Raw genomic sequence first — 14,656 nt, 5'->3', positions numbered from 1 at the left:
GACTGTTTTTGTATTTTTTAATAGAAATACCAATATTTTATTTTTCCTAATTATATGATTGGTTTGTAAGATGTTGAGGGGGTGACTATCATGGAGCTGGAAAAGGGATAGTCTGTGACAGAATTGTCCTCTTCCCTTTCCAGTTTGAAATTATTATTAATATAATAAAATAATTAATTATTGTTTTTAATACAAAAAATTACGAAAATTTAGAATATATTAATAAAAACAAATTTATTAAACATATTATAATTGTAATGTAAATTGTAGCAATTTCATATTTTTTAAATTATGATATTTCATATGAATCAACTGTTAAATATTCAAATTAAACAAAAATTATAGAACTTTATTCAAATAATTCAAGTCTAGAAAATTATGATGCCATGTTTAAACCGAAACGTTGACAAAAACATATTATTAAACAACATTTTTGTATTTTTAAAATAAAAATACCAATATTTTGTTTTCACTAATTTTGTTTTTGATTTATTAGATGTTGAAGAGATGACTATCATGGATCTGGAAAATAAATAGTCTATGACAGAATTTCCCTCTTCCTTTTTTCAGCTTAAAATAATGGATAATATGATAAAATAATAATTAATTATTATTCTTAATTCAAAAATTGAAAAACATTTATAATTAATTAATAGAACAAACTTTCACACTTTCACCTACCACTTTCACTCAAAGCACACCATAACTCACAAGGAAAATTTTTCAGTTTTACATTTGTCTACCCTTAAACACAAACAACATGGCTCCTCAGCAGTCATTACTCTCTTAACTCTCCCCCAACACACATCCTCTTCCCTTACTTATTCCCACTTTCACTTTCATCTGTCTTAACTGGACCTCAGTCCCCAACAACTGAATTCTTCTCTTTTCCTTCTTCAGCGATAGCTGGAGCTCCTCTTCCCTTTTTGACCAGTCATCCTCTAACCATAGATCCGATCTCTTCAAATTCCCTTTCGCATTAATCAGTTCCATTTTTTTCCCCAGGATAACAGTTGAGTGTCATTCCTCCATCCACTTTCCAAGAACTCTCTATTTTTGCCACTACTTTGTTGTGAGTTGCAAGGCTCCCTACCACGTTCACAACTGCGTCATCTCCCTTTCTTACTGCCAGAACTCTCACGTTCCTTTTCCTTTTCGCTCTCTCTTCACTCTCTACCTTCCACTCTTCCTTCGACAATTTCGTTGGCTGACCCCACCGCGTCCTATCTTCTTTCTCTGCCTGGCAGATTACCTCCTTCGTTTCCCTTCCTCTCATGACAGTTTCTTTTTTCAATTCCAGCTGTATTATTTTTTCCTCCAGCCCCTGTATCACCTCTTCCATTCTCCTTCTGTCAACTTCCCCATCAAATTTTCCTTGCACCCTCTCTGCTTCCCATTTCTGTCTTCTGTCGTCCAAGAAACGCAGTTTCTGATTTGTCCACACCTCCAAGACTCCACAATTCTTCATTGCTTTCTCAATTTACTCTGCCTGTTTCTTTATTTCTTCCATCACGCTTCCTTCGGGGTTCATCTGGCCTATTTCCCTCTCCCTTTCCTTATTCTACCCTTTTCTACGCTTCTCGGCTGAACACTGCTATACAACTCCCTTCTACTCTCTTCAAAGATTCGCGTCAGTCTTCTGCTACACCGTCTCTCTGCAAGGAGGCGCTGTTCTCCACTCCTTGCTCCTGGACCTTTAGATTCGCACCTAACCTCCTTTTTCCATGTGCCACTTTTTTGCACATCCAAATATCACCTTACCTTCTTAATGCACACCTTACTTCCACTTCCACATCAAACCCGTCACTTTCGTCGCCTTATCTCTACACCCTTGCACTTCTTCATCCACATCTACCTCCAAAATCCGTCCAAACCACCTACCTGGCACCTCGCACACGACTAAAGGTTTTCCTCACTGAACCGGAAGCTGCACGTGAAAGTAAGTCAAAAATCGTGATATAGATTTGCTTTCAAGATAAAAAAGCCTTTTATTTCATTATTGTTGCCAATTGGGAAAGTGTGCGATTAGGCAGACCATCACGAAAAATTATAATATGGCGTAATTGAGGTTATAACCTCAATTGCCGGCGACTTATCTCATAAGACTTTTCGATAATAAGACATTTTAAGTATTTTCAAATCAAAAAGAGATATATCAAAGAGATTTTAGATTATTTTAAGGGATTTTAGAAAATCTCAAGAGATTTTTAATACTTTGAAAGACTGTAAAGAGATTGAAAAAGAATGTAAAGAAAATGATTTTGAAGAAATTTCAAAGGTTTTTTAAAGAATCCTAACAGTTTTAAGGATTTGCAGCATATTTCATAAGATTTTAAGGCAGTTCAAGTGACTTTGCAGAATATCAAGCAAGCGATTGAAAAGTAATTTTAAAACATTTTAATACATTTTAAGCTAAACCAAATTCGGAGGAGTTTAAGGATTTTTCAGAAATCTTACAGGATTACTAAGAATTCAAGTAGCTTTAGGGAATTTTTATAGGGACTTAGCGGGACTTAAAAGTTTATTTTTAAAGGATTTAAAAATAATTAAAAAAGGTTTTAACATATTTTAAAATATTTTAAGGGATTTAAAAAAATTCAAAGATTTTATGCATTTTCAAGAGATGTTGAACACTTTAAGAAAATTAAAAGGATTTTCAGAGATTTTAATTAATTTTAAGTCATTTTAGTCAATTTTGAAAGATCCTTCCTAATGGTAAAATTTCAGAAAATATAAAAAAACTTTTGAATGTCCTTAACGTCCATTTACATAATAATTTCAATGATACTATTCCTGATTTTTTCTAGGGGATGATATTAAAGTTTTATAGAACCCTATAGAAAATTATGTAGCTTTCTTTTAAAAAATTAATTAACATGATAGTAAATTTTATTTAAAATAAAAAGAATTAAGGACATTTAGATAAAAAATTATATATTTATAACAAAACAAGAACAAAATATTAGGAAGAATCATTCTAAATAAAGAAAAAAGTATATAGCGAAGAAATTTGAACTCGCCTTTAAATATCGATATACAAGTTTAAAACACCAAAATACAAAAAAGGAAGAATGAAAAAGAAGGCAACAATTTAAATCACTTTTATTATTCTTTCTCTCTCGTCTTTTATGATTTTAATTTTATAATTGTCACTACAGCTGTTCCAGCTTTGAACATTTTTCCTGAAAATCTCGAAATTAGTAATAAAGTACAAATTGAGCACCAGTATAGTAAGAAGAAATATAAAAAATGATGTTTTTATAGCAATAAAAGAATTAAAAATGCAATCAATTATATTTGAAATAAAAGAAAATATAAATTCCTCTTTAGCATGCAGTATTTAAAGTTAATTACGAAATTCTTGAAAATTAAAAACTTAACAATAAGATTTGTTCAATACAATCCTAAATTTCTACATGCAAACAGAACCCCCCCCCCCCCCCAAAAAAAAAAGACACTATTTATATACATTCTTGTGCATTTTTTAATAATTATTTATTTAAATTACAAGATTTATTTTTTAAAGTAATTTTGAAACGCGCGCCAAGTACGACCAACCAGCGCGCGACCTTATTGCAAGCGCAGTAGCACAAATTGCCAACATTGGCATCACTGTCTATAGTATTGACAGTCACTTTTGGAGTCATTGTTATGGAAGCAGAATGCAATCACATCCTGCTCACATAATAAATAATATGTTATTTTTAAACATTTTAAGTTCAACTTGGTTTTATCGAATTTTTATGTTTACTAAAACAATTCTACACCATAAACAATCGTTTTAGAAATTTAAATTTCTTAACTATAATTTTTCACTTTTAAAATTTTACCTCTTAAATACTTATAAGTTTACTTCTAATTATTACAAATATAAATAATTCTTTACAGAACTTCTGCACAACAACTTAATGAAAAATGTTTCTCTTTTTTATAAATTCATTTCAATATAATTTGGATTCCGATTTTCCTGGACGATAATAGTATATTATGTACCTAGGCAGCAAAGTTGAACTTTATACGAGAAAGCAGAATTTAACGACCGAGATAAAGGTAAGGTCAGCAAAACTGCATCCGAATATAAAACAAGTTTACTGCCGTGATGCATATGATACTTTATCTGAAATAGGTAGAATAAGAGCTCTTTTCCTGGAAAACGGCGCTTGATTGTAGTGAATACGCAGGCACGTGAGGTAACATGAGAACTCCAAAATCCACTTTGTAGGTGAACCTAGGTTTAAAATGAATTCTTCTTACTCTTTTCTTTCACTTCTTCCTCCTTGCTGTCACTTTACGTACCGCTCGTCGCAGTACAATAAAGTTCTATTTTACTGCTGCTCAGCGAGCAGATAAAGTGCGCTTGCTCTGCCTCTTTCAGATCAAGAATATTTATATTCTCTAAAAATATCTCATTCATCATCATGACTAATAACACTTTACTTTATTTATAATATACCTGATGCTGTTTTTTTTTAAATTTTTAGTCCAAATGCTAAAAGACACTACCTCATGTGAGCCAAGTGTGGATCCAGTCATGAGTAAACAACTGCCCAATCATCCAGCTAAACCAATTTTGGAAACACCAATGATTAGCAGAGAACCACCTCCCTATCAATTAGACTTATCAAAAGGGGCACTCCAAATTAGCAAAATGGATCCTCCTTATCTAACATCAACAGACTTATCCACTTCACATTATCCAATGCCTCAACCAGAACCGATAGAAGCTGGAAATAAAGATGTAAAGGAATCAATCCTAGGAATAAAATCCGCACTCTCCAGTCTGGATGAAGAAGCCTCTCACTTATTTGATCTTCCAACATCTACACAAACTGAAGCTTCTGAAATGGATTCATCAGCAGCACCTTCTAATGCTAAATTGAGTTCATCAGATAGCGGGGAAGTCATCTTATTGACTTTGGAACAAATAAAACTCGAACTGTCGGAAAAAATAACCAGCGAAAAGCTGATAATGTTGAGCGAGACTTTGAGAGCAGTTTCAGAAAGAATCAGATCAGATGTACCAAAAATGACCCCCGAGGAAAGAAAAACAGTATCACATAAGCTGCTAAGTGTTAAGACAGCTTACATGGGCGCATTGGAAAAAAATCAGAATGCACCATATGAGACATCCCACAGAAGGCAATCTCATCACAGAAGGCATTCTCATCACAGAAATAGCGAGACACGTTCTTCCATACATAAAAATGAAAGTAGTATTGTGGAAGTGGAGGAAACAAAATCTTGTCGAATTAATGTTCCAGTAACGTTTAAATTATTGGAAATGGTAAAATGTTTTATCCTTATATACAGGGGCAACGATTTTAATCTAATATGGGAAATAACTCAGAATTTTAATTGGATATAGAGAACTGTTTCACACAAAAGTTGAAGGGGGTAGAGGTGTCAACTCCTGGTATCAAGGATCTTGACTTTGAAGTCAAATTTTCAAGGTTATTTAAAGGTCAAAGTGATTTCTTAAATGGAAAGCCCTGCTTTTGATCACATATTTCAAAAGAGCGGAAAATTTTACGTTCAAAATGATATTTTTCAAAAGATAATGGCAACATCGAATGAATGTGAACTTTGTGATAAGTGTTTAATTAATGAGTGTCAGCTCAGAATAGAGGCTGGAAGCAACAAAATGTATCGGTTAAAAGTTATCAGAGGCAGCAGGATCATCTATTGGGACCCTTGACCTTGAATTCGATGTTCAAGGTCATTTCAAGGTCAAAATGTTTTTTAAAATTGTAAATCCCTACTTTTACACCCAGTTTTGAAAAAAGCGGGAAATTATATGTTCAAAATTATTTTCTTATGAAGATCATGGCAAGGTCGAATGAAGGTTAAATTTGCGATAATAATTAAATAATGGGTGTTAGCCAGGACGGTGCTTTTAATGTACTTCCCAATGTGAAAATATTTTTAACATACTGGAATTTTTCTCAAAATTTTTAAATATTCTTCAATTTTTTTTAAATTGCCTTAAAATGTTCTAAATTTTCCTAGAAATTTAAAGAAAATATGTTTTAGTTTATTTAAAACTTTCGAAATTATTTTGAAGCTACTAAAGTTTAAATTTGAAATCTTCAAAAATGTTCATTTCGAAAAACCTTTTAAGGTTTAAAATTCCTTTCGAATGACTTCTATTCTACTAAATATTTCTTAAATTTTCTTGATTTTTTATTTGTTTTTATTTTGTACTTTTATGAAATTGTAACATTTTTCTTTAAAATCTTGTACACTCTTTTTCGAAATGTTAGGAAATTATTTGATATGTTTAAAAACCTTTTTTATTTTTCTCTTAAAGTTCATTTTTCAAAAATACAAAATTATTTAAAACTTTCGCACGATTATAATGAACAATCTTTTTTTTTAATCTTGTCAGACTCTCTAAACCTTCTAATCGCTAATAATTATTAAAAATTTTCCTATATCTTTGGTTTAATCTGTAAAATTTAAAAAGATTGCCTTAAAATCTTTGAAATTCTTCTTTGACAATTTTTGAAATCTTTCTAAATAATCTCTTAAAATTAATTTTTCGAAATAAAAAATTATTTTAATTTTTCTTAGGAACCTGAAAAAATGTCTTTTATTTTCGTGAAACTTTGCAAAATTCTTTAAAAATCTTTACAAGTTTTAATTATTTTTGAATCGTTTCAAAACTCATGAATATCTCTTAAAATTACTCGAATTTATTCTAAAATTAAGTAATATCTCAAAATTGCAAAAGTTGGCTTTAACATCTTTTACACACTTTTAACCAATTTAAGGAAGTAATTCAAGGTTTTTGTAATCTTTATTCAATTTTCTCTTGAAATTCATAAATCTAATAAATAACTTCATAAAATAAGGATAATAAATAAACAGGATGCTGGTGTTACCTGTTAATTGAGGCTGCAGACAGCTCTTTTCAAATCTGCGGTCAAAATAAGGTTTTCTCATTTAAAAAAAAATCACTTTGACCTTCAAGTAACCTTGAAAATCGAATTTAAGGTCAAGTTTGTTGGTAGTAGTAGATAATCCCTCAGCCTCTGATAATTTTTTTCTGAAAAATTTGGCTGTTCCCAACCTCTGTTTTGAGATTACACCCATTATTTAAACATTAATGCAAATTTGACCTTCATTCGACCTTGCTGTGACGTCCAGTAAAATATCATTTTGAAAGTAAAATTTCCGGCTCTTTTCAAATCTGTGGTCAAAAGTAGGGGTTCCCAATTTTTAAAAATTGTCATTTTTTCGGTTAGTAAGCTAAAAATTAATAAAAGTTTACAAAAAAGTTGTTCAAAGAATTTAATATTGTTTATAACTATCAATACTATTTGAAATATAATTTTTGTTGAGGTTGACTTATTATTTGTTGATAACTAAAAAGGCAAAGCATATTTAAAAATTTTAGAAAAAACTGAAACTTTAAAAAAAATGTTAAAAAGAAAATAGTTATAAACAATATTAAATTGTTTATACAAATTTTTTGTTAACTTTCATTAAGTATTATCTAACTAAAAGCAAACAAGACAGAAATGTAAGAATCATTCCTAATGAAAAATAGACAAATCGTCCAAAATTTAAGATGAAACCGGAACATATTACCATTAAGCAAAGATAATATTTTTAACAATAATAATAAATTTTTTAAACAATTATTTTTGGTTAACTTGAATTAATTGTTACTCTAGTTTAATTTAAAATTGAGTAAGAAGCCCGAAGTTTTAGAAAAAAACCGCATTTTTCCTGGCAATATTCAAAAGGAATATTAATAAGAATAAATTGTTTAAGCTATACATTTTACTAACTCTAATGAATTATTGAATCTATTTTAACCGAAAACTTGACAAAAAGTGAATTTTTCTTTAAAAACTTTAGTTTTATAACATCATTCTTAACGAATTTTGTTGAAAATGATGATAAATTATTTTAAAAATCATTCTTGTTAACGTGATTGTAGTAACACCTTCATATAGTTTAAAATTGGACGAAAAGTAGAATTTTTTGGAAAAAATGCGAATTTCTAACTCTGCTCTATGTAAAATTTTGTAAATCCAATAATAAATTGTGTAAACAATTTATTTACACATATTATTATTATTATTATTATTAATATTATTATTATTATTATTATTATTATTATGATATGGTATGTTATGTACCAGAAACAATTTTCATTTTTAAAAATCGGAAAAAAGTATAATTAGCGCCAAAATCCCGCCAAAATTTTTTTTTACTTATAGTATTAATAAAAATTGGAATAACAAATTTCCAATGCATTTTTAAACGACCCGATGTATTTAAATTTTAATTCTTTGAAAATATTTAATAATTTATAATTATAGTAAAAATAATTAAAATTTTTAATTTTTAATAACATTATTGAAATAAAGTTTAACTTAATTAAAATAATGCATAAATTAGTCAATTAATTATTTTATTTATTATATAAATTTAAATATTATCAAATCCACATTCAAATGAAGTTAGTTTATTACATATTTTACTTATTTTTTTAATTTAATAAAAATAATAATCTTCTAATTATAACTAATGTATTATCATAGAACATTCTGTTTCAGATTTTAAACACCTCTTACTTATTTTGCATTGCAAAATTATCACCGAATTTACCAAACACATATATAGCATATTCTGAAGTTATATCCATAATAGGATTCTGTATCTCATTAACTTTACTCTGGATCTATTTAAGAAACATTAGAAATGGATTCAAGAAAAAATACCTTAAATTTGTAAGTGTTTCAAATATTTTTTATAGGTATGCATTGAAAAATGTAATTATTTATTATTCAGAATTTTATTTATTTATCCGTTTCCAGGACCTTATTTATTGTACATTGATGACAGTTTGTTATATTTTGGCTACCATTCTCATTGCTCTTCGCTTGAATTTTGTATGGCGAAATTTTTTCTTAGCATCCGAGGTAAGAACTAGCGGCTAATTTATTTTAAATATTGTAAAATGTATTTCTCATGGAGAATAGTCATAAGGAGACCAAACTAGTGGAACTAAAAATGAACACTTTTCTGTTGCTAGAAGTACGCACACACACATGTGCAAAATCACACTTACCTATAGTTCTAAACTTCCCAAGCGTGTCGTGCCAACCGTACTTTAAAAAAATATGGCTGCCGATGTGAACGCGAGTCAAATGTAAATAAATAATGATTGAACAATTAATAGTTTGTGAATAAAGGAAAGAATAATAAAATTAAAAATCGCTGTATAAATGCGAAAGTTTCCAACAAGTGTGGTTTCAAGTGTAGTGTACAAGACTTTTAGAGTGGTATAAGTTGTATGTTTATTGTTTTGTGTTACGAACGAGTCGAATACTTGTCGTACGCATAGTGTTGGTATTAGTAATTTGATATTTTCATGAACATACTACCTACCTCTTCTATAGCCAATAATTTTTTATTTCACAAACATTGCAAAAATCCTGTCTGATTATCAATTATTTATTTGTTCAAGCGACCTGTCAAAACAAAACAATGGAGGCGGCCATCTGTTTTTTTAAATGCGGTTGGCACGCCACGTTCGGAAAGTTTTGGACTATACGTAAATGTGATTTTACACATGTGTATGTGCGTACTTTTGGCAATAGAAAAGTGACCGTTTTTGGTGAGGTCCATGCAATACAGATTGGTCTCCTTATATCTAATCTCCATGGTATTTCTAATCAAGGAATTCGTTCATTACTGAATCTGACATGTATCCCAATTTTGGGAACATTTCGTACTGCGCTTGCGTCGCGCTGGTACGTCCGGATTGGTTATTGTTGGCGCGTTGATTTTAAATAGTATAAATATTCAAAATTAATATTTATTATAAATAATGACTGGTAAATGCATAAACATTAATTTCTTAATCCTAAACTAAGGTTTTTGAGTAACAGATAAAAAATAATTCGATTTAAATTAAAAAGACGTTGTGAATTCTGAGTTTATAAATTATTGCTTTTCAATTCCTAACAATGTAACTTAAAATAAAATCATTAAAATTATCAAAAATAAATTAGGAACTTTTTGTAAAGTCAGAATTAATAACGTTTTTTTTTTTGCAATAAAATCACATTTTTTTGTATGTCATGTTAAAATTCCATTTTAGGATTAAGAACTTACTTTTGATGCATTTTCCAATGATTATTTATTATAAATATCAAATTTGAATATTTTTATAATTTAAAATGCCCGCGCTAAGTTTAGCCAATCGTGTTGCCGCATAGTGGTAAAACAATTACTTTTTTGGGTCAAAATAAAGTAGAGCCCACAAATATTGACCGATTTGAACCAAAAAAATTGGATAAAAAGCTGATCAGATTTCTAAAAGAGTGGTCGAGCCTGATTTTTTAATTAGGTTTTCAATTTTTTATAAATAAACAAATATTACGAGAAAAATGTTATTTTTTATATTTAGCGTTCCCAATGCTCGTCATCAACAGGAAAATTGTTCAAATCGTCTAAGCTACATAGAGTAACATTAGTTAAAGATGTTCCAATATTTATATAGCACGAAATTTTAATGGAAACAATATTATATTCAAAAAAACTTATCTTAAGATTATCATTGTTTATATTGTAAACAAATTTAAGGAACCAATGCAGTAATCAGGCATTTCCGATAATTTTAACAAAATACGTAATTTGTTGATTAATCTTATGACTTTTTAAAACAAATTTATTAAACAAATGCATTATTTAGACGTTTGTCGGCAGAAAAATTCGATTTTTTTAATGCCAGTCTTTTCAGTTATAAACTTTATAACGATTTCAGTAACTTTCATAATAATTTGATAAATTTTATGATTTATTGCAACAAAGTTATGCGTATGTTTACAGAAAAATTGTTTTTTCTTCTATGTCAACTTTTTTAATTAGGAATTTTATGATAACATCAGCAAAATTTATAACTTTTTTATAAATTTTTTTATTTTTTAAAATAAATTTAATAAACAAATGCATTATTTAGGCATTTGTCGACAGGAAAATTAGATTTTTTTCCTTTTTCAAATTTTATAATTAGAAACTTTATGTTAACTAGAGCAAAATTCATAATTTTTTGATGAATTTTATGAGTCTAAAAAAAATTAATAAACAAATGCATTATTAAGGCACCTGTCAACAAAACATTTTTTCCGATATCAGACTTTTAGTTAGGATATTCATAATAAATTCAGTAACATTCTTGATGAGTTGATAAATTTTATCATTTTTTAGAACAAATTTAACAAACAAATCCATTATTCGGGCATCTGTGGACGGAATTTTTTTTTCGATGTCCGTTTTTTAAATTGGGAACTTCATGATGATTTCAGCAAAAATCATAACTTATTGATAAATTTTATATTTTTTAAAAACGAATTTTATAAAAAAAGATGCATCATTATTATGGAGTTCCTAACTCAAAAAACTGACATAGAAAAAGAACGAATTTTTCTGTCGATAAATGCCTGCTCACTGACTTTGTTTATTAAATTTTTTAAAATATAAACAATTATAATCTTAGGAGACATTTTTTAAACATAATATTCTTTCTATTCGAATTTCCTGCAATATCACTTGAAGAAACGTGTAATTATGGAAAATCGCAGAAAACAATTTTTTGACAAATAATTTGTTTACAAAAATTTTTTGTTTATTGTGTAATTTTGGAACATCTTTAACTAATGTTAATCTATGCAACTTAGGCGATTTCAAACATTTTTCTGTTTTTGACGAGCACCGGGAACGTTAAATAGAAAAAGTGACCCTTTTTCGTCACATTTGTTTATTTATAAAAAAATTGAAAACGTATTTCAAAAATCAGGATCGACAAATCTCTTAGAAATCTAATCAGATTTTTTTAATTTTGTTTGCTTAAAACGTTCAATATTTGTGGGCTGTACTTTATTTTGAACCAAAGAAGTCATTTTTCCCACTGTGTTCCGGCGCGCCGCAAGCGCCGTACAAAAAGTTCTGAAAAAAAAATTTAACTGAGGAAAATAAAATTCTTTGTTTTTTAAGAGGAAAAATAATTCTGAGATGTTGGTAAAATTACAATTAACTTAAAGTCGATTGCCAACAAATTTTTCTAATGGTGTCACTACATATATTTTTTATTTTATTTTAAAAAAGTTAAAAATAATTTATATAAACAATTTTTTCAGGTGTCTGGAATCATCACAGTGGTGGCTTATTTTTATGACGCTTGTCATAATTGCCAGTACAGACTTTCCGGTACTAATGGACATGACGTTCACTAAATCTCAAATCTAAACTAGAAGTCCTTAAGAAGGAATGTTTAAAATAAAAATGGCTGTGTTAAACCAATTAATCTGGATATTAAAACGAACGCCCTAAAGAAATTTTTTTATTTTCTATAAAGAGCGTGTTTATAATATTTATTAATAAGTATAAAAAAATTATCCACATGGTTGCACACTAAAATACTGTAAATATTTGTTTTTCATTAAAATAAAACATTGTTTAATATTAGAATTTGTAAAAATGAAAAAAGATTGGGAAATTTGTTATAAAATATTTTTTTATCAGACGCGTAGTTTTTTTTTAATAGTGAAAATTAAAGTTAAAATTAACAAATTAATTTTGAAGAAAAAAGACGCAAGGTAAAACAAAATGTTGATAATAAAATCTTCTGCCGAAATTTGATCTAAGCATTTAGTTATGACCTTTTTGTCCACGAGGCACGTCATGAGAATGTCATCCTCAAAACCGAAAGAGCTTTAACAAAAGAAAATTCACATTCACTAAATTTCAGGCAGATTTTATTGCAGATTCTTCCATTCTTAATATGTATAATTTAGACAAATGTAATTTTGAATGTTTTTAAACAGTTTAATTTTAATAATTTAAAATTAAAGATTCTTGAGTTTCAAAGGTGTATAAATAAAATGTCCTAAATTTTGATGTTCTTTAAGACATAAAGTCAGAAGTTTTAAATTCGGAATGTACTGAATTAAAAAATTTCAGAGGATAATCATTACAACTACAGAACTTTTAATTGACAATTGAAAGTTCTACAATTTTAATGATTTACAATTTATAAGTCTGAAATATGAACTATAAATTTCTTCAATTTTTAAGCTTTAAAATTAAGGGTTCATTCATTTTACATTTTTTTTACTTTAAAATTATTTTATTTCTAACTTTTTAATATGTTTAGTCCAATTCAGAAGATGTAAAAGAAAACAATTCAGTTTTTTAGATTTATAATTAAAGATTCTTTAATATTTTTAAGAATTGCAATTTAAAATTCTTTTATTCTTCATATTTACAATCCAAGATTTATTGATTTGTAATGATTTTAGTTTACGAATAGTTAATTTTAAATGTTTGATTTAAATTTTTCTTTAATTTTGAAGATTTCAAATTTTTTAAAAATTGTATTTTTAAGTTTGTAATTAAAAACTCGTCAAAGTTGAGGATTTTCAATAAAAAAGGTGTCTATGTTTAAAATTTACAAACAAAGATTCAATAAAGTGTGATCTATATAGTTTGAAATTATTTAATTTAAAATATTATTTAAAGTTAAGAATTATGTCATTAAAATTTTTTTTTTAATATTTAGCTTAATTTTTTAGACCAACAAAGGAATATTCTTTAATTTTTGAGATTTGAAATTGGAGACTTTAATTTTAAGGATTTTCAGTCTAAAATTCTTCTATTTTTAATATTTTTATTCGGCATTGAAAACGCATTAATTTTGAATTTTCTTAGTTTATAATATTGAATTCAATTTTAAAGATTTACAATCTAAACTTCTTTAGTTTTTAAGATTTACAATAATGGAAGATGCTACAATTTTTAAGATTTGCAATTTTTAATTTTTCCATTTTCAATCTTTTCATTTACAATTGACATTAATTTTAAATGTTCCAAGTTGAAAATATTTAATTCAATATGAGAGATTTAACATGTCTTCACTTAATTAATCTTCAGTTTTTAGAATTTATAATTGAAGATTCTACAAGTTTAAGGAGATGCAATTTAAAATTCTTCTCTTTCTAAGATTTACAATTAGACTAATTAATTTGGAATGTTATTAATTTAAAATGACGTCATGATTGAAAGTTCCACTTTCGAAAATTGAACGAGATAGTGGACGTTTCAACTCTGAAAATTGCACGAAGAAGTTTAGTTAAAAAAAAAAACTTTGAATGAGTTTTAAAAATCATACAGAAAGTAAGAAAAATTTTTTTAAGTGTGAACTGTCAAAAATAAAAATGATATATGTAAAAACTGATATCGCGTCCCTGTTAAGAAACAAAACCTAGAATGTAATGATATTTTTGACATTTTGATAAGTATAAGCACTGTATATTTTTAAAAAAGGATTTGTATTTTGGTACTTTATTTATAATTTCTCAACTTTTAATATATTTCGCTTTTGTATCAGTTATAGTGAAAATTATTGTGCTTACTAGTAACTATTTTGACAATTTTATAAATTAAAGTCGAAATCAGGTGTAAATAAGTTTAGAAATGGAATTTTAGTATAAGATTTTGTTTCTTCTTTTCTCAGGTTACAGTGTCTCAAGGAAATTTTACTATTCTTTCAAATCTATTTTTTGGGGTAACTACAGAATCTATGAATCTTATTAACTATTAGTTTCAACACTGGGAAACGTTTCGAAACGATAGTCCATTA

General features: G+C 27.7%; 1 protein-coding gene across 1 annotated transcript; it reads left to right on the top strand.

Annotated features, from left to right (window-relative positions):
* Positions 1 to 1,757: 1,757 nt before the first annotated feature.
* On the top strand, positions 1,758 to 12,419 carry LOC117181844. The gene is made up of 5 exons (XM_033374839.1): positions 1,758 to 1,939; positions 4,482 to 5,284; positions 8,568 to 8,741; positions 8,829 to 8,933; positions 12,156 to 12,419. Exons 2-5 carry the CDS (start codon positions 4,487 to 4,489, stop codon positions 12,249 to 12,251), a joined length of 1,173 nt encoding a protein of 390 aa, XP_033230730.1. The 5' UTR covers positions 1,758 to 1,939; positions 4,482 to 4,486; the 3' UTR covers positions 12,252 to 12,419.
* The last annotated feature ends 2,237 nt before the right edge of the window (positions 12,420 to 14,656 follow it).

The sequence above is a fragment of the Belonocnema kinseyi genome, chromosome 10 (genome assembly GCF_010883055.1).
Source record: "Belonocnema kinseyi isolate 2016_QV_RU_SX_M_011 chromosome 10, B_treatae_v1, whole genome shotgun sequence".
Lineage (NCBI taxonomy): Eukaryota > Metazoa > Arthropoda > Insecta > Hymenoptera > Cynipidae > Belonocnema > Belonocnema kinseyi.
The sequence above is the reverse complement of the archived record's forward strand: the minus strand, read 5'-3'. Positions and strand labels throughout refer to the sequence as shown.